At 37.9% G+C, this 23826-nt stretch overlaps 5 protein-coding genes across 5 annotated transcripts; 1 reads left to right on the top strand and 4 right to left on the bottom strand.

Moving 5' to 3' along the window:
* Positions 1-387: 387 nt before the first annotated feature.
* LOC133721872 (histone H2B.9-like) lies at positions 388-956 on the top strand. Its single transcript, XM_062148614.1, has one exon. It carries the CDS (start codon positions 434-436, stop codon positions 842-844), a length of 411 nt encoding a protein of 136 aa, XP_062004598.1. The 5' UTR covers positions 388-433; the 3' UTR covers positions 845-956.
* Positions 957-9726: 8770 nt separating this feature from the next.
* On the bottom strand, positions 9727-11481 carry LOC133722435 (histone H2A-like). Its single transcript, XM_062149331.1, has 2 exons — positions 11201-11481; positions 9727-10239 (listed from the first exon to the last, which is right to left on the bottom strand). Exons 1-2 carry the CDS (start codon positions 11408-11410, stop codon positions 9994-9996), a joined length of 456 nt encoding a protein of 151 aa, XP_062005315.1. The 5' UTR covers positions 11411-11481; the 3' UTR covers positions 9727-9993.
* A 1243-nt stretch (positions 11482-12724) lies between these two features.
* Positions 12725-15658, bottom strand: LOC133720622 (uncharacterized). The gene is made up of 3 exons (XM_062147033.1): positions 15112-15658; positions 14421-14921; positions 12725-13430 (listed from the first exon to the last, which is right to left on the bottom strand). Exons 2-3 carry the CDS (start codon positions 14904-14906, stop codon positions 13017-13019), a joined length of 900 nt encoding a protein of 299 aa, XP_062003017.1. The 5' UTR covers positions 14907-14921; positions 15112-15658; the 3' UTR covers positions 12725-13016.
* A 1077-nt stretch (positions 15659-16735) lies between these two features.
* On the bottom strand, positions 16736-21602 carry LOC133721145 (arginine biosynthesis bifunctional protein ArgJ, chloroplastic). The gene is made up of 17 exons (XM_062147679.1): positions 21443-21602; positions 21252-21350; positions 21049-21172; positions 20872-20945; positions 20252-20296; positions 20005-20055; positions 19838-19906; positions 19608-19666; positions 19343-19412; positions 19042-19122; positions 18874-18960; positions 18624-18746; positions 18455-18517; positions 17945-18022; positions 17727-17872; positions 17187-17257; positions 16736-16991 (listed from the first exon to the last, which is right to left on the bottom strand). Exons 1-17 carry the CDS (start codon positions 21500-21502, stop codon positions 16909-16911), a joined length of 1383 nt encoding a protein of 460 aa, XP_062003663.1. The 5' UTR covers positions 21503-21602; the 3' UTR covers positions 16736-16908.
* A 1133-nt stretch (positions 21603-22735) lies between these two features.
* On the bottom strand, positions 22736-23224 carry LOC133722830 (probable sucrose-phosphatase 1). Its single transcript, XM_062149693.1, has 2 exons — positions 23166-23224; positions 22736-23089 (listed from the first exon to the last, which is right to left on the bottom strand). The coding sequence occupies exons 1-2, from the start codon at positions 23193-23195 to the stop codon at positions 22736-22738; spliced, it is 384 nt and encodes a 127-aa protein (XP_062005677.1). The 5' UTR covers positions 23196-23224.
* Between the last annotated feature and the right edge of the window lie 602 nt (positions 23225-23826).

The following is a 23826-nucleotide window of genomic DNA, read 5'->3' as shown; positions in this document are numbered from 1 at the left end:
ACTTGACCAAAGTAGAATAGGTCAGATTGTGGCATTGTGTACAAATAACCACATAAAACTAAAGGAATTAACAGTTTTATCACTCAAGTAGTAAAAATATGTAAATTTTCTGATACTTAGTTATCGGGCCGAAGACAATCGTGCTCAAGTGGTCAGTTGTGGGAGTGCAAAAATTCCGCCCAATACAAGTCAAAGAAGCAAAACCCGAAAAGAAAAAAAAAACAATCTCTCACGCAATCGTACGGCTGAGAGTTAATACCGTAACGAAATCAACCTTGGGTTTCCAAATCCGCCACGTCACCGATCCCCTCCAAAACCCCTCCTCCAATCACAACCCACCTCCCGCCCTATATAACATTCCATGCACCCTCCACCGAAACCCCTGAATTCACTCTCTCTTTCTCATAGTTCGATCAGCATCAAATCACAATCAATGGCTCCGACGAAGGCCGAGAAGAAGCCGGTGGCGGAGAAGTCCCCGGCGGCGGAGAAGAAACCGAAGGCGGAGAAGAAGATCCCCAAGGAAGGCGGCGTGGAGATGAAGAAGAAGAAGAAGGTGAAGAAGAGCACGGAGACCTATAAGATCTACATCTTCAAGGTTCTGAAGCAGGTTCATCCGGACATTGGTATCTCCAGCAAGGCCATGGGGATCATGAACAGTTTTATCAATGATATTTTTGAGAAGCTGGCGCAGGAGGCCTCGAGGTTGGCCAGGTACAACAAGAAGCCGACCATTACCTCGAGGGAGATCCAGACTGCTGTTCGGTTGGTGTTGCCTGGAGAGCTGGCCAAGCATGCAGTTTCCGAGGGAACCAAGGCGGTCACCAAGTTTACAAGCTGTTAGATTATTTTTTGTTGTTGTTGTTGTTTGGTGTTTGGTGTTTGGAATTGGTAGAGTGGATTTGGGATTGACATCCGGAAACGTAATGGAATAGAATCGTTTGAGTTGTGGTTTTTGGGATGTTGTTTGGTGCAACTGGGATTATGATGCATGCAATAATTTGATGAAAAATAATTGTGTTCTGATTAATTTTTCAAGATGAAGAATGCAAACTATTCAAGATATGATAGGGAGGAATTGTTCATTGTTTTCATATTGGTGGAGCGAGCTAGGAATTGTTCATCGTTGACAAATTGATTGGGATTGACATCTGGAAACGTAATGAAATACAATCGTTTGGGATCTGGGTTTTTTGGATGTTGTTTGATGCAACTGGATATGATGCATGCAATAAATTGATGAAAAATGAATTGAAAAATAATTGCGTTCTGATTGATTAATTTTTTAAGATTGCAGAATGAAAATTATGATAAAATAGTGAGGAATTGTCAAATTGATTTGCTCAATCAATCTCATATTAGAATAGGGTGGAAATTTTTAATTGTTGGAGCTGAAACTTAGTTTGAAATATACTTTTATAGATTGAATTTTTCTGGGGATATGTGTATCTCTTAGTATGTATGATTAGTCTATAATGGCAAAAAGTCATTCCACACCGGACAGAGGGTAAAGAAAACAGAAATCAAGTTCCATCCCTCTTTTGGTCGGGTCTAGAAGAAAATGCATAATTCTTAGCTTTAGAGTTTCCACCGGAAATGTAAAAGTGTCATATACTAGCTAACGAGGAATGAAAGCAAAGGCACTTCCAAACTCATTTCAGGAGTATCAACATGTTGGATATGTGTTTAAAAATTTGTGTTTTGGCCATTGACACTGATGCTAACAGTTCCGCAGTCCGCACAATGTGATGTACCGCATTGGTGTTGAATGCTTTGATGAGGTTAGGCCAAGAACATACCTCATCGAATTACAGCAATGCACCATTTCACTTACCTTAAAACATTGAAATCTCTTGGATTGAGAGAAAAGTTACAGGTCAACCCCCACCCTTACAACGTACTTCTGAATTCTGGCAATTAAGCTAATACCCCAAAAGGCCCCCTCATAAGTTTCCAACGCTAACTGCATTCCATGGACCCCTTTGAACCCCCAAAAGCTGAGCTAAATTTCAACTCTGTCCGTAGTGATTCTGCTGCAAAAACTCAAATGGAATTGTTCTACCTCCTTGCTAGTGCCAAAAACTCGGGGAAGACTAGTGTCTGTAACTAGAAGGCATGGCCTTACAAGATGGTCTTGCTGCTGCTCTAAACCAAGGTTAAGTGGAAGGAGATTCCATTAATGATTCTTCTTGACTACATCAATGATTAATGCTGTCTCCTTGGAGGTTAAACTGATTGTAAGAGACACCAAAACCCTTTGCTAGTGTTTTGTACACAATTTCCTTCAAACATGTTTTCAGTGAAGCTAACTTTACAGCGGACGCTCTTTGCCAAATCAGTCATGATCTGGAAGGAAGTAGATGTGGGCAGAATGGGCTTCTCCTAAGCATTGTTCAAGCCTTGCATGTAAAACCATAGTTACATGCTCACAACATATGCATAACAATCATAATAGGTTTAAGGCTTACCTTCTGCAATTACTGTCATGGATTCCATCTTATGCAGCTGCTAAACACGATCACTGAATATGGTCTTCTGTTACTTACCAACTTGCTTCTCAATGGACAGAACAATATGCAATAGTCGTGGTAGTAATCAGGGACCAATTCATCTGTATATATATGAGACTTAAACCTCAAGAAGCTTCCCATTAAAGCATTCCTTGTCGGTTTAGGTTTCACTATTAGATTCCTAATGTATCACAACTTGTAGCCTTTCTTGTCGACTAAGCAATGGATTACTATCCTTAATGAATTGATACACTACTTCATTAAGTCACTAGTATTGATTTACTGTTTGTATCCATGTTAAACTAGGATTGATATTAAGCTAATCATCAATTACTTTATGATGATATGTGTTATGTCCATATTTGATCTTACAATCTCCCCCTTGGACTCACACATATCATGCTCGATGATTTGCACCAGAGAACATCAAAACCTACTTAACTTACTGAAGTGCGCGCCAGATAACAAACTCAAATCGAAAATCCATTCCAACATGGTCAGATCACAGTTACTTATGCAGAGCAAGAAACAGTATACATTTTAACAAAAATGCAGAGTTTCAAAACCACTAACACAAGCTTCTGCAATCCACATATGTTCAACCAGAAGTGATACAATATATGTTAATGTGTATCAACAAGTAAACATATATTAGGTCCTACTTTATGTTTCTAAAACCAGAAACTCAAGCAAATTCACTGAACACTGATGGCTTAAAAATATTGCTTGAACCTTAACATCATGCTTCACATGATTTAAGCCATCTGATAGCAAGTATAACTTTAAACACAAAATCGATAATTTTCAGAACATTCAACAAAAACTGCAGCAATAACCAGAATCTGAAAATACCTCAAAATTTATTAATAATAAAATCTGTCATTACAAATAAGTTGTGATAAATAAAGTCAAAAGATCACAACTAAAAAATACAAGAACTCAAAAACCTTAGAAATTTAAATTGCTCCAACTGGATTAACTCTATACTGAACCTAAGCATCTAGATTAGCTAAAACTCCAATGCTGGCTATATGTTTCTGGAATGCTGCTACTGACAAGGCCTTGGTGAAGGGGTCTGCTAGCTGCGAATTCGTGTCAATGCTCAAAACAGCTATCTCACCATGCTTAACCCTTTCTCTAACACTGTAATACTTTAAATCAATGTGTTTAGAATTATTTGACCTTTTACTGTTCTTACTGAAGAAAACAGCTGCTTCATTATCACAATAAATCACAAGTGTGTCTGCCACAATGTGACTTAACACTTTGGTCTGCATCAAGAAATTCCTGATCCAAAGTCCTTCACACACAGTTTCATATACTGCAATAAATTCAGCTTGCATGGTGGAGGTTGAAACTAGTGTTTGCTTCATGGTTTTCCAAGCAACTGCACCTCCTGCTAGCATGTACACATATCCACAAGTTGACTTATTGGAGTCTGGATAGTTCCCTGCGAAATCAGAATCTGAAAATCCAACGAGTTTCAGATCCTCCACTTGCCTATAAACTAGCATGTGATTCTTTGTTTTCTGCAGGTACCTCAACACTTTCTTCCCAGCTACCCAATGTTCATGGCCTGGATTAGATTGGAATCTCGATAAAATCCCTACTGCAAAAGCCAAGTCTGGCCTAGTGCAGACTTGTGCATACATGAGACTTCCTACAAGTCTAGCATAAGGCTTTGACTCCATAATTTCTTTCTCAACATCACTATTAGGACTCTGCTTCTTGGTTAACTTATCACCTTTGGACATGGGAACTTCTCCTGCTGCACACTTCTCCATACCAAATCTCTTCAAAACTTTGGTAATATAATTCTGTTGAGACAAACCAAGTAGTCTATGTGCTCTATCTCTTTTAATCTCAATGCCTAGTACATAGGATGCTTCTCCTAAGTCTTTCATGTCAAAATTCTTTGACAGAAAGCTTTTGGTGTCTTTAAGCAGTTTAATGTTACTGCTAGCCAAAAGTATATCATCGACATAAAGTACTAGGAAAATAAAATTGTTCCCAACTGTCTTCAAGTAAACACACTCATCAACAAGATTCTCTGTAAATCCAAAAGTAGAAATCACAGAATCAAATTTCTTGTACCACTGTCTAGAAGCTTGTTTAAGGCCATAAATTGATTTTCTTAACCTGCATACTAAGTTTTCACTTCCAGCTTGCACAAAACCTTCTGGCTGCTTCATATAAATCACTTCATCTAGTTCACCATTCAAAAAAGCTGTCTTAACATCCATTTGGTGTAGCTCCATATCAAAATAAGCAACTAAAGCCATGATTATCCTAAACGAGTCTTTTGTAGAAACTGGAGAAAAGGTCTCAGTAAAATCAATGCCCTCCTTTTGTGTAAAACCCTTGGCAACTAATCTTGCTTTATGTCTCTCTACATTGCCATTTGCATCTCTTTTGGTTTTGAAAACCCATTTACAACCTATAGGTTTCTGATTTGGGTCAGGTTCAACTAATTCCCAAACTGCATTTTGACTCATGGAATTAATTTCTGCTTCCATTGCTAGCTGCCATTGATGAGATTCACTACTTTCAATGGCCTGGTTAAATGTAGTTGGATCATTGTCCTCTGCACAATCTATTTCAATTTCTGCTTCTTGCAGATAAACAATGTAGTCACTATCTTCCCCCCCATAAGTTGGTTTTCTTACTCTCTGTGATCTTCTAGGCTGAGGGTTGTCAGTTACGTGGTCAGTTACCTGACCAGTGACAGTTACTTGGTCAGTTACTTGGTCAGTGACATGACCAGTGACAGGTACTTGACCAGTTACTTGGTCAGTGACATGACTAGTTACAGGTACTCGACCAGTGACTTGGTCAGATACTTGACCAGTTACATGGTCAGTGACTTGTCCAGTGACAGTTACTCGGTCAGTGACATGGTCAGTTGCTTGACTAGTTATAGGTACGTGATCAGTTACTTGGTCAGTTACTCGACCAGTGACTTGATCAGTTACTTCTTGTTCTAAAGGCAATGCTACGCTTATATTCTCATCCGACACAATTTCCTCAAAATCTGAGGATAAATCCTCAAGGTTTGTATTGTGAACTTTTTCACTTAGAAACTTTACTTGATGTGTTTCAAAAATTCTAGGTGAATGATAAGCAGAATATAATTTATAGCCTTTAGATTTATCTGGATAACCTATAAAATAGCAACTAATTGTCTTAGGATCAAGTTTATTCAAGCTTGGATTATAAATCCTAGCTTCTGCATGACATCCCCAAACATGGCAGTGATGAAGACTAGGTTTTCTGCCACACCAAAGCTCAAAAGCAGTCTTTTCTATAGCTTTACTAGGTGTTCTGTTGCAAATATAATTTGCAGTTTTTAAAGCCTCACCCCACAGAAATTTAGGCAAACCTGTTGTACACATCATACATCTAACCATGTTCAAAAGAGTCCTATTCTTTCTCTCTGCAACACCATTCTGTTGTGGGTTATAGGGTGTTGTATATTGAGCTTTAATTCCATTGTCTTGCAAAAACAAGGCAAATGGACCCTTTTGTTGGCCGGATTCAGTGTACTTGCCATAGAACTCACCCCCTCTATCTGATCTCACTGTTTTGATTTTCTTTTCTAGTTGGTTTTCTACCTCAGACTTAAAAATTTTAAAGGCTTTCAATGCTTGTGCCTTTTCTGAAAGTAGATAAATATAACTGTATCTAGAAAAGTCATCAATGAATGTGATAAAATACACATTCCCACAGATAGTTTGATGCCTAAATGGTCCACATATATCAGTGTGTATGAGTTCTAATAAATTTTGGCTTCTATATGCAGTCTTCTTTCTAGTATTAGTTATTTTTCCCTTAAAGCATTCAACACAGTCTGTTAGATCAGAAAAATCAAGTTCATTTAGGATGTTGTTTTTCACCAAAATTTTCAGTCTCTCTTTTGAAACATGGCCGAGTCTTCTATGCCATAAAAATGCAGACTTTTCATTTAGTTTGGTTCTTTTAACACCTGTTAAAGTGCTAGTACTGTTGGTGTTATTTTCAACAAGTAAAATTTCTTGTTGAGCCATTGAACAATTTAACTGTAAATAATCATTCATAATAACACCAGAACCAATTTGAACAGAATTTTTAGAAATAAGAATTCCATTACTATCCATAACAAGTCTACAACCAGATTTTACTAAAAGAGAAACTGAAACCAAATTCCTTCTCATGGAAGGTACATAAAAAACATTGTCCAGAACTAATAATTTTCCTAATCCTAAATCGAGCTTTAAGGTTCCAATAGCCTTGACTGCCACTCTCATGCCATTGCCTACACACAGGTTCACTTCATCACTTTTTGGGATTCTCCTCCTTATGAATCCCTGCAAAGAATTAGTAATATGAATAGGTGAGCCTGAATCTATCCACCAAGACTGTGGTTCAACATTTATAAGATTAATTTCTAAGGAAAAAACTGTATTAGAAAAAATCTTACCCTTTTTGGCTAACCAGTTCTTATAGCCAGTGCAGTCCTTTTTCATGTGTCCTACTCTTTTGCAAAAGTAGCACTTGAACCTGAATGGCCTGTTTTCCTTGGCCACTGCAGCTGTTGAACTCTTAGTTATGGCTTTGATAGGCTTGAGCTTATTCTGGGGCTTTTTCCTTTTAGGCTTCTCAATAAGGTTAATGGTCGTAGCAGGTTCCTTTTCTTCCTTGATCCTAGATTCCTCATCCACACAGATGGATATAAGTTCATCTAAAGTCCAGTTTCCCTTTTGTGAATTGTAACTGGTTCTAAGATGACTAAAACTGTTCGGCAAGGAATGTAGTGCATAATGCACTACCTGCTCATCCCTAACCCCCATCAAGAGTTCCCTAAGTCTGCCATTTATATTGATCATCTTCATAATATGCTCTCTAACTCCCCCTGAACCCATGTACTTCAAATCATGAAACTCTTTAGTCAACCTAGCTGCTTCAGCTTTTTCACTTTCTTTAAACTTAGCACCTATGTGTTCCAGAAAATCTGATGCTAGCTCGGGCTCTTCAATACTTCCTCTGACAGTTTTAGACATAGAGGTTCGAATGAGGTTCTTAGCCATTCTATTGGATCTATACCACTTCTTGTAAAGATCAGTTTCCTTCTTAGTGCTCTTTTCAGTTAACTCTTCAGGTTTGTCCTCAGTGAAACAATAATCTATGTTCTCATGCATTCCCATATAGTTCTCTACAGAATCTAGCCAAGCTCTATAGTTGGTTCCAGTTAACATCAAGACACTGTTCAAGTTCATGTAAGAGTTACCTAAGGAGCAAAACAAAATTCAAGTGAGTTCTCAATTTTGTAAAGAAAATTAATTTTAAGTTTTCTGTGTTTTATTTAGCTTTAAGCAACCAAAACAAGAACATACAGAAAACCTAAACACCATACTTGCATTCATGTCAGTCCATAACAAAAACAATATTAAGCATCACTTTTGAGCAGAAACTTAATATCCTGGAGTTCTTTATCAATATGCCATGTTCAATGAAAACAAGTTATCCAAAGAAATTTATCCACATCTTTAGACAGAAGAAAAATTTCTAAGTATCCGTATTTATTTTCATCAAGCATGCATACTGCTGTTTTGTATTCTAAAACCATACTTAACCACTTCTTTGGAAGATAAAACTGAAGCATAGTTTTAAAACACAAAACACAATTTCAGTTTTGTTACTCGATCAGGTATAGTTACTTGGTCAGTTGCTTGGTCAGTTACTTGACCAGTTACACGTACCTGATCAATGTTTTCTGCCAACATCAATGAAGGATGCTTTGTGCATCATAATCACTTATGCCAACAGAAAACCACAAAACATATGAGCTCTTTTACTTTACATTCTATCCAGATTCATCCTTGTAAGAAAATTAAGCTCTTGTATCTGTCAACTTTAACGTGTAAACAAAATCTGGGAGATTTCTGTTCTTCATACAATTTTACACAATCACAGATACAATACCATATCATCAATCAATTCAACATGCATATTCAAGCATAACCAAAATTGATTCGATTCCAAGAATCCACAGAACAATCAAGAAATTGTAAATTTCATCCGGTCACCATCTACTCTAACCTAACGCACGCCGGGAATGCTTCTAGGGTTCTTGAGCACAATCAAAACTTAATTATCATGCTATGAATCGAAAACAATTTTCACAGAAAAACCTGTTTTTGCTTTTTCCCCAATTTGCTGCTTAAAAAATCATAGCGGAAGCGTGAATTTTATATTTAACCAGATGCAGCAATCGACTTAAGTAACTTACCTTTGATCAGGTACCTGACCAGTTACTTGGTCAGTTACCTGGTCAGTTACTTACTTGGTCAGATACCTGACCAGTTACATGACCAGTGACTTGGTCAGTAACCTGATCAATTACTTGACCCGTAAAGCAAAAAACTCTTAAAAAATTTTATGTTTGTTTTTCAAAACCCTAAAACGATTTTTCATATTTGTGAGCCTATGCTCTGATACCAATTGTAAAACCATAGTTACATGCTCACAACATATGCATAACAATCATAATAGGTTTAAGGCTTACCTTCTGCAATTACTGTCATGGATTCCATCTTATGCAGCTGCTAAACACGATCACTGAATATGGTCTTCTGTTACTTACCAACTTGCTTCTCAATGGACAGAACAATATGCAATAGTCGTGGTAGTAATCAGGGACCAATTCATCTGTATATATATGAGACTTAAACCTCAAGAAGCTTCCCATTAAAGCATTCCTTGTCGGTTTAGGTTTCACTATTAGATTCCTAATGTATCACAACTTGTAGCCTTTCTTGTCGACTAAGCAATGGATTACTATCCTTAATGAATTGATACACTACTTCATTAAGTCACTAGTATTGATTTACTGTTTGTATCCATGTTAAACTAGGATTGATATTAAGCTAATCATCAATTACTTTATGATGATATGTGTTATGTCCATATTTGATCTTACATTGCAACTTTAATTTCTTTAGTGCCTCATTTTCCAGAGGCTTCTCATTGTAGTCGTCTGTTCTGAACTTCTAGTGTTGGTTTTCTAACAATATGAGTTTGTAAGTTTGTATCTTTTTATAGTCAAGAATGTGATTTCTGAAGTCAACTGAAGAGCTTTAAGTTTAATTGAAAAGTTGCTCTCTTCATTTGTTATCAGCAGTGGCTATTTTTACGGCATGAAAATATGAAGAATGAAAGAATGCAACCGAAACCAACAACCTAAAAGAACATTAGTTATATAATTATTCCAGATTTCCAACTGCAAATTTCACAGGCGATAATTTAGGAGTCAGGCAAATTTCATTTCATCTGAAATGAAGGATCGATGTTCAACAGGAAATGGAAATAAAGCTTGTACAATGATATGAAATCCTAAGGGCATGACGAGCAACCCTAGAAATGAAATACAAACAGGTAGATTTCATACAGAGATACATGACTACCACATACACTACTGATCAGATCAGAGTACCGAGAGAAGTTAAGCCTAAGCCGCCTTCTTAGGGGACTTGGTGGCTTTGGATGGAGACTTGGGCTCCTTCGCAGCCGTCTTCCCAGAGTTCTTTGGCAGAAGCACAGGGTTGATGTTGGGAAGCACACCACCATGAGCAATTGTCACACCAGCCAGCAGCTTTCCGAGTTCTTCATCATTCCTCACAGCCAATAGCACGTGCCTTGGGATAATGCGATTCTTCTTGTTGTCTCTAGCAGCATTTCCAGCCAATTCCAAAACCTAAGCAAAACAGTCTCATCAGTCGTCACCAACTTATAGTACTTGCTTCATGCTATATACAAGGATGTACTTGAAGCTGAATCCCATTTAGAAACCAAGTCTAACAATTTAGGCATGCACAAACCACATATTATAGAACCCTAGAAATATTGAAATAAAGCAACTTAGTCATCAATCGCGTATTAAATTTACATTCTCAAATTGCAGGGATCTTCTTTCGAGAAATATACAAAACGGATACACGTGGGCCCAACTTTGATTGCGATTCAATGATACGAATCATCCATTTGTTAGGTCTCTATTTTCTGATCAATCTTTACAAAAAATCTACCAAATCGGCAATCATTTAGTTATTCAACTATGTCCACATAAATAGATGAACACTATATTACCGAAAATACAGAAATAACCAAGACAACAGCCAAATCGATCAACAATTTCCAATTCTGCTTGTTGTTGAAAGATTGACTCTTAAATGGGGATCTAAAACACAGGAAGCTCAGATCTTTGACTCAAATTGCCGGGTGGCCCCAACTATGCAATCCCTTTCGATTCCTATCAACAAGGGATCCTGCTAACAACTCATCCTCCCTAAAAAATTAAGGGAATGCAAGCATGCAACCCAAATTCAAACCTAATATATCAGCTCAGCAACATACTAAACAACCTAAATTCCAGAGGGCCAATTTCAATGTCAATTTGAACTAATTCACATATTACAGAACTCCCTAAACCTAACCAAGATGAACATTCACAGTTGGAAGTAAGCTAAGATGAGCCCTGCTGAAGTTAATTAGCTCTACAATCACAAGCCCCTAACTTTTCCCTTCCAATTCTCCCACATTTCCTCACCAAGCACACAGATCTCAACTCCTAATCAAAACGCAGAAACCCTAACTATATACCAAGCAACTGATCCGCTGAATCAAAAACAGAGAAGAAGCTTGAAAAGTGAAATTACCTCAGCAGCAAGGTACTCGAGCACAGCAGCAAGGTAAACCGGAGCTCCGGATCCGACCCGCTGAGCGTACCGGCCATTCTTCAAGTACCGGCCGATTCTTCCGACGGGGAACTGCAGTCCGGCTTTGGTCGACCGGGTCACCGGCTTCTTCTTGGGACCGCCGGCCTTCCTGCCTCCGGCGCCCTTCTTGAACTTGCCTCCGGTCTCCATAGCTCAAACCTCGGCCTGGAATTGAACAGCGAAAAAGTAATAAAGTAAAATTTGAGGGAAGTGGAGCTCAGACTCGAGAGTATAAATATATAGTTATATACTGGGTATGGTTAGAGCATCAACCATGGTTTGGAGGTCGGGGACGGTGGGCCGTTGGATTGGCGAGATGGACGGCTGTGGGAGAAACTGAGTTGGCGATGCACGAGTATGGTGAGGTTGGACAAAGGGAGTGAAATAGTGACAAAGACGCTGGTCACATGGTGGTGCTCCAAATGTTGATAATTGGGCCCACTGTTTCATTCATTTCCAATGCCGGTCGTTTTGTTCACTTAGTCTTGTCGTTTCAAGAGGTTTTTAAATATTTTTACTTTTTACTTTTTTTCTTCTTCTTTTTTTTCTATGAAGTAAGAGTGTTGATAAGAAAAGATTAGTGCAACAGAACAAAGAGAGAAGAAACAAATAAGGGAAGAAATTTGTTTTAGAATTAGGTTCATCTACGATACAATAATGTATCGATGTATCAAGTAGATTAATTTTAATGAGAAGTAAAATAACTTTCTTCATTAATAAACTAGCATGTGAGTTAGTTCTAAATAAAGTTTTACGGATGCAGAAGTAGACTTAATTCGATGCAGTATTAGACTAATTTGATATAGAAATAAAGTAGTCACATACTAGTCTACTAATGAATGGAGCTAGTCTTCTTTTTAATCAAATCAAGTAATGTACCGTAAAACTTCCCTTAAGAGTCTAATCATTGCATTCATTCGTTGTTTTCGTATGTTTAGCTTACTGTGTGAGAACTAATTTCAAATGGGACTCGAACACTTGACCCCCTAAATGAGAAGTCATTGTCTTGCCACCCCACCAAATACACACTCATATTTCCATCTTGATTGATTTTTGCCCTCTTTGAAAAAGAAAAAAACATACAAAAAAAATTTGAATACGAGAAGTGTTCATTTTACTATCACGCTTAATAGGCTTCGACTCATGTCCTCCATCTACAAAATTTTTGTTGGCATTCAATAAAATCGTTTTCGTTCCCAGTAAAACACTAATCTTAGAATCACACAGTTACACTGAATTTCAGAAACTCCAGGGCATGAAATGAGAGGTTCCGCCACCACCAAATGAACATTACAGAGCTCAAAGTGACTGAAGTTATCGGGATAAAATTTTCACCCGGTTTCTGCAAAACTTTACATTATAAGGTTCATTAAGTAGGCTCTTTAAGATCAAAAGCAACCTTTTCTAAGCCTCTTAATCATCTATAAAAGTACCAATGACACTTGGAAACCAACAAGTTCCAGATCCAGAAGAACACAAGCAACCACAGTTTATACACATAAGCCTTTAATCATAGGTTAAAGTACCAATCCAAATGCAAACAAGCCAGCCCAACACAATTCGGTTCAACAACATAAGCAATATACATTATACATAAAAATAATAAACAGATCGCCACACTGGGTCAGGACTGCGTGGACACACATCGAGTAGCAGACTGTTACAAGTTTTTCAGTCACCAATCAACAAAACCAGTTCGTGAAAATTATTTATGTACAATGCAGCAGGATGAGAGATGTTCCGAAAAATATGTTGCTCACAAGGCTTCTGCAACTGGGTAATGCATGTTGGTGAGCGAATTTTTCAAGAAGGAACTCCCACAATAAGAAGGTGGTTCTCGGCTGCCAACAAAATCACCAAATTCATCGTTTGTGTCAGATATCATTTCGCGGGGATCCAGAGATCTGTGACCCCTCTCAGAAGCCCCACCTTTACGATACTGCTTCTTGTCCTTTCCTCGTGAAGTGTTGCTCCTTTGCCCCTTCTTTCCATCTCTCTTCCAATTTTTCTTGTTTTTAGACTTCTGCTGTTTGTTGCTTTTAACTGTGTGCGACATCAACGTAACCGGGGGATCATACACATCAGGGGCCCATTTGACTGTGAGTTTCCCAGTAGATAAACCCTCTTTCTCTCTACTGCCTTTCATAGCAGAAAGAAGCTTTGAAGGAGACTGCACAAAGCATAAAACACATAATCAATTAGCCAAAGACCTGAGGAAGCTCTTCCATTATTGTATAGGGATATCTTCACATATGGTGTATGAACTTTAGGCATTTCTACACTTTGGTGTACCAACTTTCATAACTATCAGAATGGTGTATCAAGTTTGCTCAAATCTTTCATTTTGGTGTACGCCGTTAAATTTTCCGTTATCTTTGCCAAAAAAAAATTCCGTTATCTTTCCTTTAGCTTTGTCAATTTTTTTTTTTTTTTGGCAAAGATAACGGAAAATTTAACGGCGTACACCAAAATGAAAGATTGGAGCAAACTTGATACACCATTCTGATAGTTATGAAAGTTGGTACACCAAAGTGTAGAAATGTCTAAAGTTCATACACCATTTGTGATGTTTTCCCTATTGTATATTGCATTACAAGAGAGATAGGGACAATCGATGTATCCAAATCTGATACCCAAATTTCTCTTCTACTGTAGACCATCACAATATTTCTTTCCAAGTAGCCAGTTCAAGCCATCCAAAACTACTTGAAGACAGCATAATGATCTACTTTCCATATCAAAATTATCAATTACAAAAGTCTTGTCTATTCAAAGATCAACTAATTCTAGTTTCTACCTTCCCTTTAGGTTTAAACTGTAATCACAGAATCATTCATCTTGTAACTGATACAGGAAAGTAGCTTTTAGAACAATCAAGATATGCTAGATAACGACTTAATGAGGACATGGGGAAAGGCTACTGAATATGACAAGAAAACCAATATAATAGAACGATTCACATACACAAATGAATAGGGAAATGTAGAATGTGGAATGTATGGAGCCAGGTAGACTCTACTAGTAGCTCATGATCCTAACAACACTTGAATCAGAATCCTAGTGATTGAATGGGAAAACAAGGCATGAAAACATAGTATCAAAGAAAGTAAAGGTATCCTAGCAGATCAACAGACTTCACCAAAGAACATTCAAAACTTACGGGCAAAGACACTGAGCGTGAGTAGCCTTGGTTATAATGTTCCTCCCCGAATAGCCAACGCAAAGCTGTTTCAGGTTCCTCCTCTTCCGCATCTGAGGAACCATCAGGAGGCAGCACCAAATTAGTAGTAGGAAAGGTTGCACATTTGTTCAAGCACATTGGCTTGCATTTTCCCTCATGTTCTTTAGGACCCGCGCATGTGTTTCCCTTCTCCATGCCGCTAATATCACCCCTATTAGAAGCATGTTCCACATGTCCATCAACTTTAACATCAAAGGACTCTTTCCCAACATATTTGCCATTCAATGACTCTTCTCCAACTTCTTTGATATTCAAAGACTCGCCAAGAGCAGTTTCGAGGTTCCGTACCAAATCCTGGCAGAGAGAGCTACTAGGATGTTGCTTTTGGCTCGCAGAGCACTGCAAACCCAGAGAGCAGCCTACATCTTGCAACACCGACTTACCACAAAGAGAGCTAATGTCCATCTACAATATCAAATTCTACATAATTCCAATAACGCCCAAGTTAGTTCAACTAATACCAGGTCATACATATATAACTTAACCGAGGATAAATTCATAAAGTAATAATACGACCATTCAGAACTACAAGTTCATAAGCTCATAACAATCTTAGCCATGTAATTTAACCTGAAAGTGATGCAAAATACATAAAAGTTAGGATCTTTACCTCGTAAAAATCTAGAGCTACAAAACCCTTGAGACGAAGAACTCAAAAAACCGAGACGAGAGCTTCCTGAGCTTTAGAAATTCTTCGATCCCAAAACCTCCAACGATTTCTCAACCAAAAACTTCTCAAAATCCAACTGAGGAAACACCTAAAAAGAGATTAAAAACCTAATGTTAACTAAGATTGCCGCGCCGATCACCTTTTTCGAGACGTTTCAGACGATGAGAGCATGAACCGCCGTGCAAAGAAGTCAAAGAAGAGACCGAGGGTCGAAGAAGGAGTTGACCGGGCACCGAAGGCATTTCTTAATGCTCTCCGAAACCCTAAGCCCGTGCGTTATCCAGATCGGGAAGCAATGGCGAACAAGAAAAAGCTAGCTTTTCTTCTGGCTGGTGTTGGAATCGAAAGGGGGTTTAGTTCAGAGCATCGAGAATAACGAAACGATCGGGTCGGGTTATCGGGTCAGAGAGACATAGTCAAACGAGATCGGCGAAATGGATCAGAGGAAGAAGAAGAGGATGGGATTGGGGGGGATTTGGGGGTTTTGGTTGTTCGTTTATAGGAAGAAGAAGACGGGAAATTTGGGTCAAAATGGACCCGAGACATGTGGCGGTTTGTGAGATCGAATCAGGGACGTCCACGTTGCCACCTCGGATTCCTATCGGTCGGTCAATCAAGAGGGGAGATTTTTAGGTGGATTGGGCCGGGTCAACGTTCGGCTTAGACCTGCATTAGATTTTTGTCTCTCACAAAATTTACGGATAGATTTTTGTTGTTGTCCAAAAATAGGTCAGTGTTTATTACACGTTTTCCTTTTCTTCTTCTTTACGCCGAATAAATCGCCGAGAAAAATGATGAAAGATAAGATAAAAGAGTTTTTAGTTTTTTCACCTAGTTGAATGGTCACGTTTTTCTTTTTCTCCATTTTTTACTCCGAATAAATATCCGAAAAAAATGAATGAGATAAGTTAACGGCATTTTTACTTTTTGTACCAAAAAAAAAAAGTTTACTTTGTCAACAAGTCATGTTTAGTCGTCCAAAAGGGCTCACTATTTATTACACATTTTTTCTTCTTCTTTTTTTACTCCGAATAAATATCCGAAAAAGAATGAAGAAGATAAAATGAAGGAGTTTTCAGTTTTTTACCTTATCAAATAGTCATGTTTTTCTTTTCCTTCTCTTTTTACGCCGAATAAATATCCGAGAAGGACGATTGAGATAAGATAAAAGGAGTTTTTACTTTGTCAAAGAGTGTGGAAGAGCTCTAGGTTAAGCAAATGATCAATTATTCTACCAGTGTGCACTGCTATTAAAAGTATGAAGAGCAATGCAATGGCTAAAATTCAAGATTATTACTAAATCTGAGAATTCCAAATGTAGGTTTTGTATTCATCGCACATGGTTTTAGGTAATTAAATTAGTAACTAGAGGTAAATTTATTATCATAAATTCTTACAGACTGGATACTATATGGCTGCGTTAAAAGGCTGCTGAGTGTTCCACATTCAACTCAATATGAAGTGCTTTTGGATTAAAAATGAAAATGAAACTGAAAAGTGTGTCGAGAAGTCTAAGGCCCTATTTGGGATTGCTTCACTTTTTAAAAAATCAGCTTTTGTTCAAAATTTTAGATTTTATTGTGTTTGGTAAATAAATAAGAAGCAACTTTAATTGAAAGTTATAGGTCACTGACAGCATATTATTCTCACAACACAGCAACAACAGTTTTTTTTTAAAGTCACATCAATCCCAAACTAGCCCTAATACTAGGTGGCATAAAGAGAAAATGAGTAAATCTATGTTGTGTACTCGGCGTTTATTTTGACGTAATCGTAGCTTAAGTCACAGCCCCATGCTTGACCATGTCCTGGTCCATCACCTGTCGGAAAGGAACAGACATATCAAAAACGATAAGAGTAGTGATACATGAAAGATCTACAAAGTGAGTTAAGATTTTGAGGTTTGCTGTCAAAACTAGTACTCAGGCAGATGGAAGAAGTATTGCAATTATATTTGTTGGGTCTCAATCAGACAAATTAACTTTGCATATGCTAAACACTGATCAGAAACTTACCGACAGCTACGTTGATTACAACTGTGCCATGGATCTCACCAGCTTTCCTGAGGTAGGCACTAGCCGCATCCCTGAAAAGAAATCCAAATACTCAAACTACTAAATTTTGGATATGAGAAAAAGGAGCAGGTGACTTGCTGTAAAGTACAATGTGCTTCAACACTGAATCAAACATCTTTTAGCAAACTAAAGTTGAATGTATTAGTTGTCACATACATACAGCAACCAACACTTCATATCTGAGCACAATTGAACAGTGAAACAATTCCAACGACATGTGAAACAGACTATTGGGAACTTAATCACACAAGCTCTTTAAAAGAAAATTCATGATTTGTTCCAAAAATAACAATCTCCAATTGGAATGGTATACAAATTCTCCTTCCACAACACCCTCAGTGATGACCGGCATTGTATGTAGGTAGTGGAAGGAGTTATAGAAGTAGCAATATGGTAGGAATGTGTAACTAGATGAACCCAGTTCTTTGTCCAGTCCAAATATTCAATTAGAAAAAAGTCAACGAGAATCCTTTCTGTTACCTGTCGAAGGATTGTGGTTCCCCACCATCCATCAGCAGAGTATCACCTAGCAATACTCGAAGCTTAGTTTGATCAAAAGAAATACCCGCATAGCCTGCAGCAGCGGCGATGCGTCCCCAGTTTGGATCTCTTCCATATACAGCAGCCTGTTGACATTTTCAAAAGTCAGTAAAATTTTCAGTATAGAAACATCAAAAAATAGAGTTGGGATATCATGCCTTAACAAGCGAAGAAGATGCCACAGACCGCGCTATCTTTGCTGCTTCAGCCTCACTGCCTGCACCAGTCACTGTGACCTGCAAAACTAAGTCTGGGTTAGCAAAGTTATGAAGTCATATATGAAAGACCTCAGTTAAAGAGAGCACAAATAACTGCATATCTGGTACTCATGTAAACGGATCCCTCATTGAGCATTTTACATGACAAATTGAGATACAAGATTCAAATTCCAAATTTGGAAGAACAGGGAAACTACAGCAAGAGGGAAATTTTGCAACGTGGAAAACATTTTAAAGATGAAGATTAAGTAGCGTATGAAAAGGTTTAAAGCCTAAAGGATCACAAAAATTAAGACTCGATTATTTTAAAATCACACTGATTAGCTTCAGATTTCTACTTTTATGCACTTTTATTTGCATTGCTAAGCTTTGTGTTATACTCGGAAGGAAAGTTATTACAGTATTGATTGAGGTTCAGTTAGTACAAATATCCTTCAAAAGATTGCGCACCTCAATTAGGCATGTTGCTCCTTCTCCATCCCAAGCTATTGATTTGGCAAGACCTTGCATTACCTGGAAAATGAATACATTACGATTTACATAAATTGAATCCCAAGAATTGGCGCTGAAGAATAAATGTCAGGCAAGGTACAGAAGAGTCAAATTGAGCTGCACTCACCACATCAAGACATGCTTGAAGTTGTACTGCCTCATTACTGTTAAAGGTTGATATCTTGGTTGATCCAGACAACCCACTAGCTAAGGCAATGACAGTATCATTGGTACTGGTATCTCCGTCTACCTGGAGCAAACCATACCTGAAGTGGGTTATCATACTAAGAAACATATTGCAACAAGGTGGGAATCTTAGTTCTAACCTCACTAAGTTATGATGTTAATCAATTGAGTTAAGAGAACTCTTTACATACTGTTATCTGGTTGAAGCTTCTATTTACAGCAATTTGAACCATTTTTCTCCAAACATCACTGCTAACCACGGCATCAGTTGTTACTACCTGTTCCAGGTAATTATCATACTCAGTTGATGTTTTGAGCTGCTCAACAACATCAAGAAAGAAGCATCAGAAGACACATACACCAAGCATGGTAGCCATATTTGGGTGGATCATCCCGGAACCTTTTGCCATTCCCCCAACTCTTATGTTCGTCCCGCCAACCTGATGAATTCACGAGTTTCTGTTAGGACCCGACTGGTTTCTAGCAAGGTCATAGCTATAAGTTTCAGATTTCAAGAATTTTGATTTTCTACAAACTAAAATAAAACAGGATACTGAAATAGTACTTATAAATCTTCACAAGACAAAGCTTCTACAGCTAACAGCAATTAACTTAATTTCAATATTGCAGTTATACATACGGGATACAAGATCTTCACACCTGAGACTGAATTGCTACACTCTTGCTAACAAGGTCAGTAGTCGTGATTGCCACTGCTGCATCATCTGCTCTGCAGAACAAGACAAACTTACTTATTAATCCCCTTTGCTTCACGACAAAGAAGTAAAGCAGGAACAGAGAGAAGAAAAAAAACACGTCAAAGATACTAAACAGAATAGGTACTGGCGAAAATATAAATAAACAGGTATCTAATTCAAGAAAATATGTTAATTATCTGGGTTAAGTTGATAAGTATAATATTTACCCCTTAGTTGCCGGTGATAGTGATTTCACCAGGTTTGGAAGAGAGTTCAAAAGTGCTTCCTGCATATGAGGCCTAGAGAATGAATCATTTTGTACAGAACAGGTCATATTATATGTCTACAAATTTTTCATGCAATATTTTAGCTGATCTGTTTACTCTTCCAAGAAATACTGTGCACATCAGTTTGGTTAGCATAATAAGGAAATAGGCATGGAGTTGCTAGACGTTACCTTTTTTATTCTTTGCCCAATCACGCCAGTGGATTCAATCAGCACTTCCTCTGGCCTTATTTGAAGTAGCTTAAGGTCAAAGATTCACAATTACAATGACATCCCAAACCAGCCTATGCAGGAATATCTATGAGATTGACATATCTGTCACCCTGAATGTCACATACCTTAGCAAGGCTGCTGGCACTTTCTATTACATCTTGATAACCTGCATCACCCTGGACAAGATTGGAAAGTTTCTTAGCCATGTACGAAGAATAGTAACAACATATTTGTGAGTGACTCAAATCCCAAATATATGGAGGACAAAATAAATGACAAACTGAGCACATGTATCAAGAAATCCTACTGCATTGATAATGAAACACAATACAGAAAGAAGTTACAGAGCATCTTGTTGTTCTGAAAGCTTACCGTTGCTGCATTGGCTTGGCCAGCATTTATCAAAACTGCCCGTGCCTAACAAGTTGTAAAAATTTGTCATTAGCAGATTATGACAAAACTAAAACATGAGAAGTATTATTAAACACATTACAAATATATATACAGACTAAACATATAAGTTGGTCGCCAGATAAAAACTAATATTCAAGGTGGACCCAGGAGAGTATGATTCACTGATTCCTAATTATCACATAAAAAATCACCCCTATCAGAAAGTTGCAGTTCAAGGTCACGAAAGTTCTGACCCCCACTTAAGTTAAAAACTCGACATTCAACCTACTTAGTATAAGCAAAAGTGAAACCAATATTCTTAAACCCATAGCTATCGAAGACAGAACTTGATGGATGTGATCATTCCATGAATAATTCAAAAGCCAAGAATTTTGAGCAGCTTAATCTATGTCAGTCTTCAGGAAGAAGAAATATCACCTTAGTGGTCTTTATTAGAGAAACAGTATCCATGACTAACACAACTATCCGATCGCGAAATTAAATCACCAAAGAAACCCCCAAACAACAAGTTGATCACTCTCATCATCACCGAATAATAAATAAACGAAGCACTCAAATCACAATATACTCTGGCATACCGTTTTCGAAGTGTTTAATATACTTTTGCAGTATAACACAGGTGCAGCTGCTACCACATTTGTAGTAAATGATCCTACAAGTAAACGAAAACGAAAACACCATGACTATCAACACATTAATCAGCTTAAGAGACTATTAATTTGAACTAAGAACATCAAAGAAAATGCACAGCTCACCAGCAGAAATGGCATCAACGTCACAAGTGACAAGTGCAAGATCAGGTTTATCTCCTTTGGCGCGCAAACCGCCGTATAAACCAGCAGCTCTGAATCCCTCTGCCGCCGTAACTCCGCCGGGAACCTACAAACTCACACAGAATTACAGTCAAACAAAATTGACTAGCCAGTAAATCCAAGACGGCGTCGTTCAGAAGGCTCACCTGCTTCCAAGGCCCTTGAGGGAGCGAAATCGGAGCCGCCGGAACGTGATTAGCGACTTCCTCTGCCGACATTGAAACGGCGCGAAGCTTGAAGTCCATCTGAGACGAAGCAAAACGAAAATGAGATCAGAATGAAGAAGAGGGATAGATGATTAGAGAGTAGAGTTTTGGAGCGAAAAGTCAAAAGTGACCTTTGGAGAGTGAAATGCAGGAAATTTGATGGAGACGTAGTGAGGAAGACATAGATACATCTTGGCACCGGAGTCGGAAATTACTGCGTTCTGGAAATTGAATTTGAAAAACAGTGTTTTGCGGTTTCCGGGTTTAGAAGTCGGTAGGGTTTTTGCTAGGACTGTTAATGGGTCGTATCAGATTGGGTTCGTGTCGGGTCAATGGGTTAGGTTTGAGTTTGTCTCTTGCGACACCACAAATACATTGACCTGACACGAACCCAACCCGATACGACCTATTGACAGCCCTAGCAAAAACCATACTGACTTCTAAACCCGGAAAGAGAAAAATAAATTAGCAAAAAGAAAGGGTAAATTGGTCATTTACTCTTTTTTTAGCAAAAAGACGTTATTGTCTCCACGTGCTTGCCACGTCATTGTTCTAACGTAAATTGGCAATTAGCAAAAAGAATGGGTAAATTGCCAATTTACCCTTTCTTTTTGCTAATTTATTTTTCTCTTTCTTTTTCTCTCTTTTGGCAATTAGCAAAAAGAAAGGGTAAATTGGTAAAAAAGAGAAAGGGTAAATTGGCAATTAGCAAAAAGAAAGGGTAAATTGGTCATTTACCCTTTCTAACAGATGCATGTCGTTGATAGCAAAATAAGTGTTCAAGTATCACATTGATAGCACTAGGAGTGTGGGTATCAAATTGGCTGGTGCACAAGAGTTGAGAGACTGTTGATGCATTTTTCTCTTTAATAATAGTGTCAAAAATTTAAACTCAAACTCAACCTATTTATTAAACGGGTTACCCATTTCCAACTCGCTTAACCCATTTAATAAATAGGTCGTGTAGTGTTAGACAAAATGACTCATTTAAGGTTAATAATGTGACCCATTTAACTAAAAAAATGCATAAATTGATTAAATTCGCTAAAAAACTCCACAAAACAAATAATATAAATAATTATATATAATTCATAAATAATTTAATCTAATAATTATAAAGTAAAATATTTCAAATTGTTTAATCCTATGATCAAATAGGGTCTTTCTAAATGTACCCAGCAAATTTCTATGTAGACCCAGCAAATTTATTTATTTATAAATATTTTTAATTAAACCACCTAATTTCCCAAACTGCCCTTATCTTGTACCCAGCAAAGAAACTATAGTGATGGAAACTCTGCGTCGTCTTCGTGATTCGCTTAACCCCAATTGCAGATTGCTTGTCTGCTCCAGCACATAGAATTCAGATACATAAATTTCAAGCTCAGTTTGAAATTCTTAACCGATAATGAATGTCTATGTTGTCACACTAGCTGCAACCTAAGAATCTGAGTTTGGTCTAAAAAAGGTAACTGAGGAGTTAGTTGAGAAAACTTAGTTGTTTCCTCGACAACAATATTTCTATCCCAATTGTGATTGAGATAGTGTTGCCAACCATCATTGGGTAGCATTGCGTCACCCTCACCGTAGATAATCTCAGTTCCAACAGACATGATAGTAATATCGTGCGTCGACAAGGGCTTCTCATCCCTCAAGGGTTTGTAAGATAGAGGTGATCTTCCGGTTGAAAATACGAGCAGAGAATCATGGCGATAATATGCTTCCCATAGCGCATTGAACCGGAGAAGGGAAGTGTTTCGAGGGTCATCATGATCCACCTGAATAACAAAAACAATAATAATAATAATAATCAGAAACCATGAATGGGCAATAAGCAGGTAAAAGGGAATCTACCATTGTGTAATCAAGATCTGAAACCAGCATGAGACGAGCAGAGCCATTGAGCCAAGAGTCATTGTAACCTCCAGAAGCTGACCAACCGAAGTCTGGCTAATCTTGTAGTCACGCGGTACTAGCTTCCTGTTTCGTGATTTTTCTTTATAAGCTTTTCCTTTATATTCATGATAGATGCTGGTCATAACTTGCTATTTTAGTACAATATATTTTGAGCGATCTCTGTTTTGCGAAGAAGATTGGTTTGAAGCTGGGAAGTTTTCATCACCTCGTTGGCTTGTTTCTTTAGCTGGGTACAAGAAAAGGTTAGTATGGGAATTTAGGTGATTTAATTAGAAATATTTATAAACAAATAAATTTGCTGGGTCTACATAGAAATTTGCTGGGTACATTAAGAAACACCCGATCAAATACTCCCAACGTCTAAAATTTCAAGTAGAAGTACAGCATAATTGGGTTATACGGGTTCACTTCGTGTTAGCGGATTGACCCATGGCCGACCCATTTATTAAATGGGTCATGGCAGGTTGACCCACGGACGACCCGCTTTTTAATCGTGCGGGTTCAACCCGCTTTATTTCGTGTGGGTTTCAAGTCGTGTTATCGGGTCGTGTCATAATTGACAGATGCGCCCTTCACGTTTCGAGCAGGAGCGACTATA

Source organism: Rosa rugosa, chromosome 7 (genome assembly GCF_958449725.1).
Source record: "Rosa rugosa chromosome 7, drRosRugo1.1, whole genome shotgun sequence".
Taxonomy (NCBI): domain Eukaryota; kingdom Viridiplantae; phylum Streptophyta; class Magnoliopsida; order Rosales; family Rosaceae; genus Rosa; species Rosa rugosa.
This window is presented reverse-complemented; position numbering and strand designations above follow the sequence as displayed.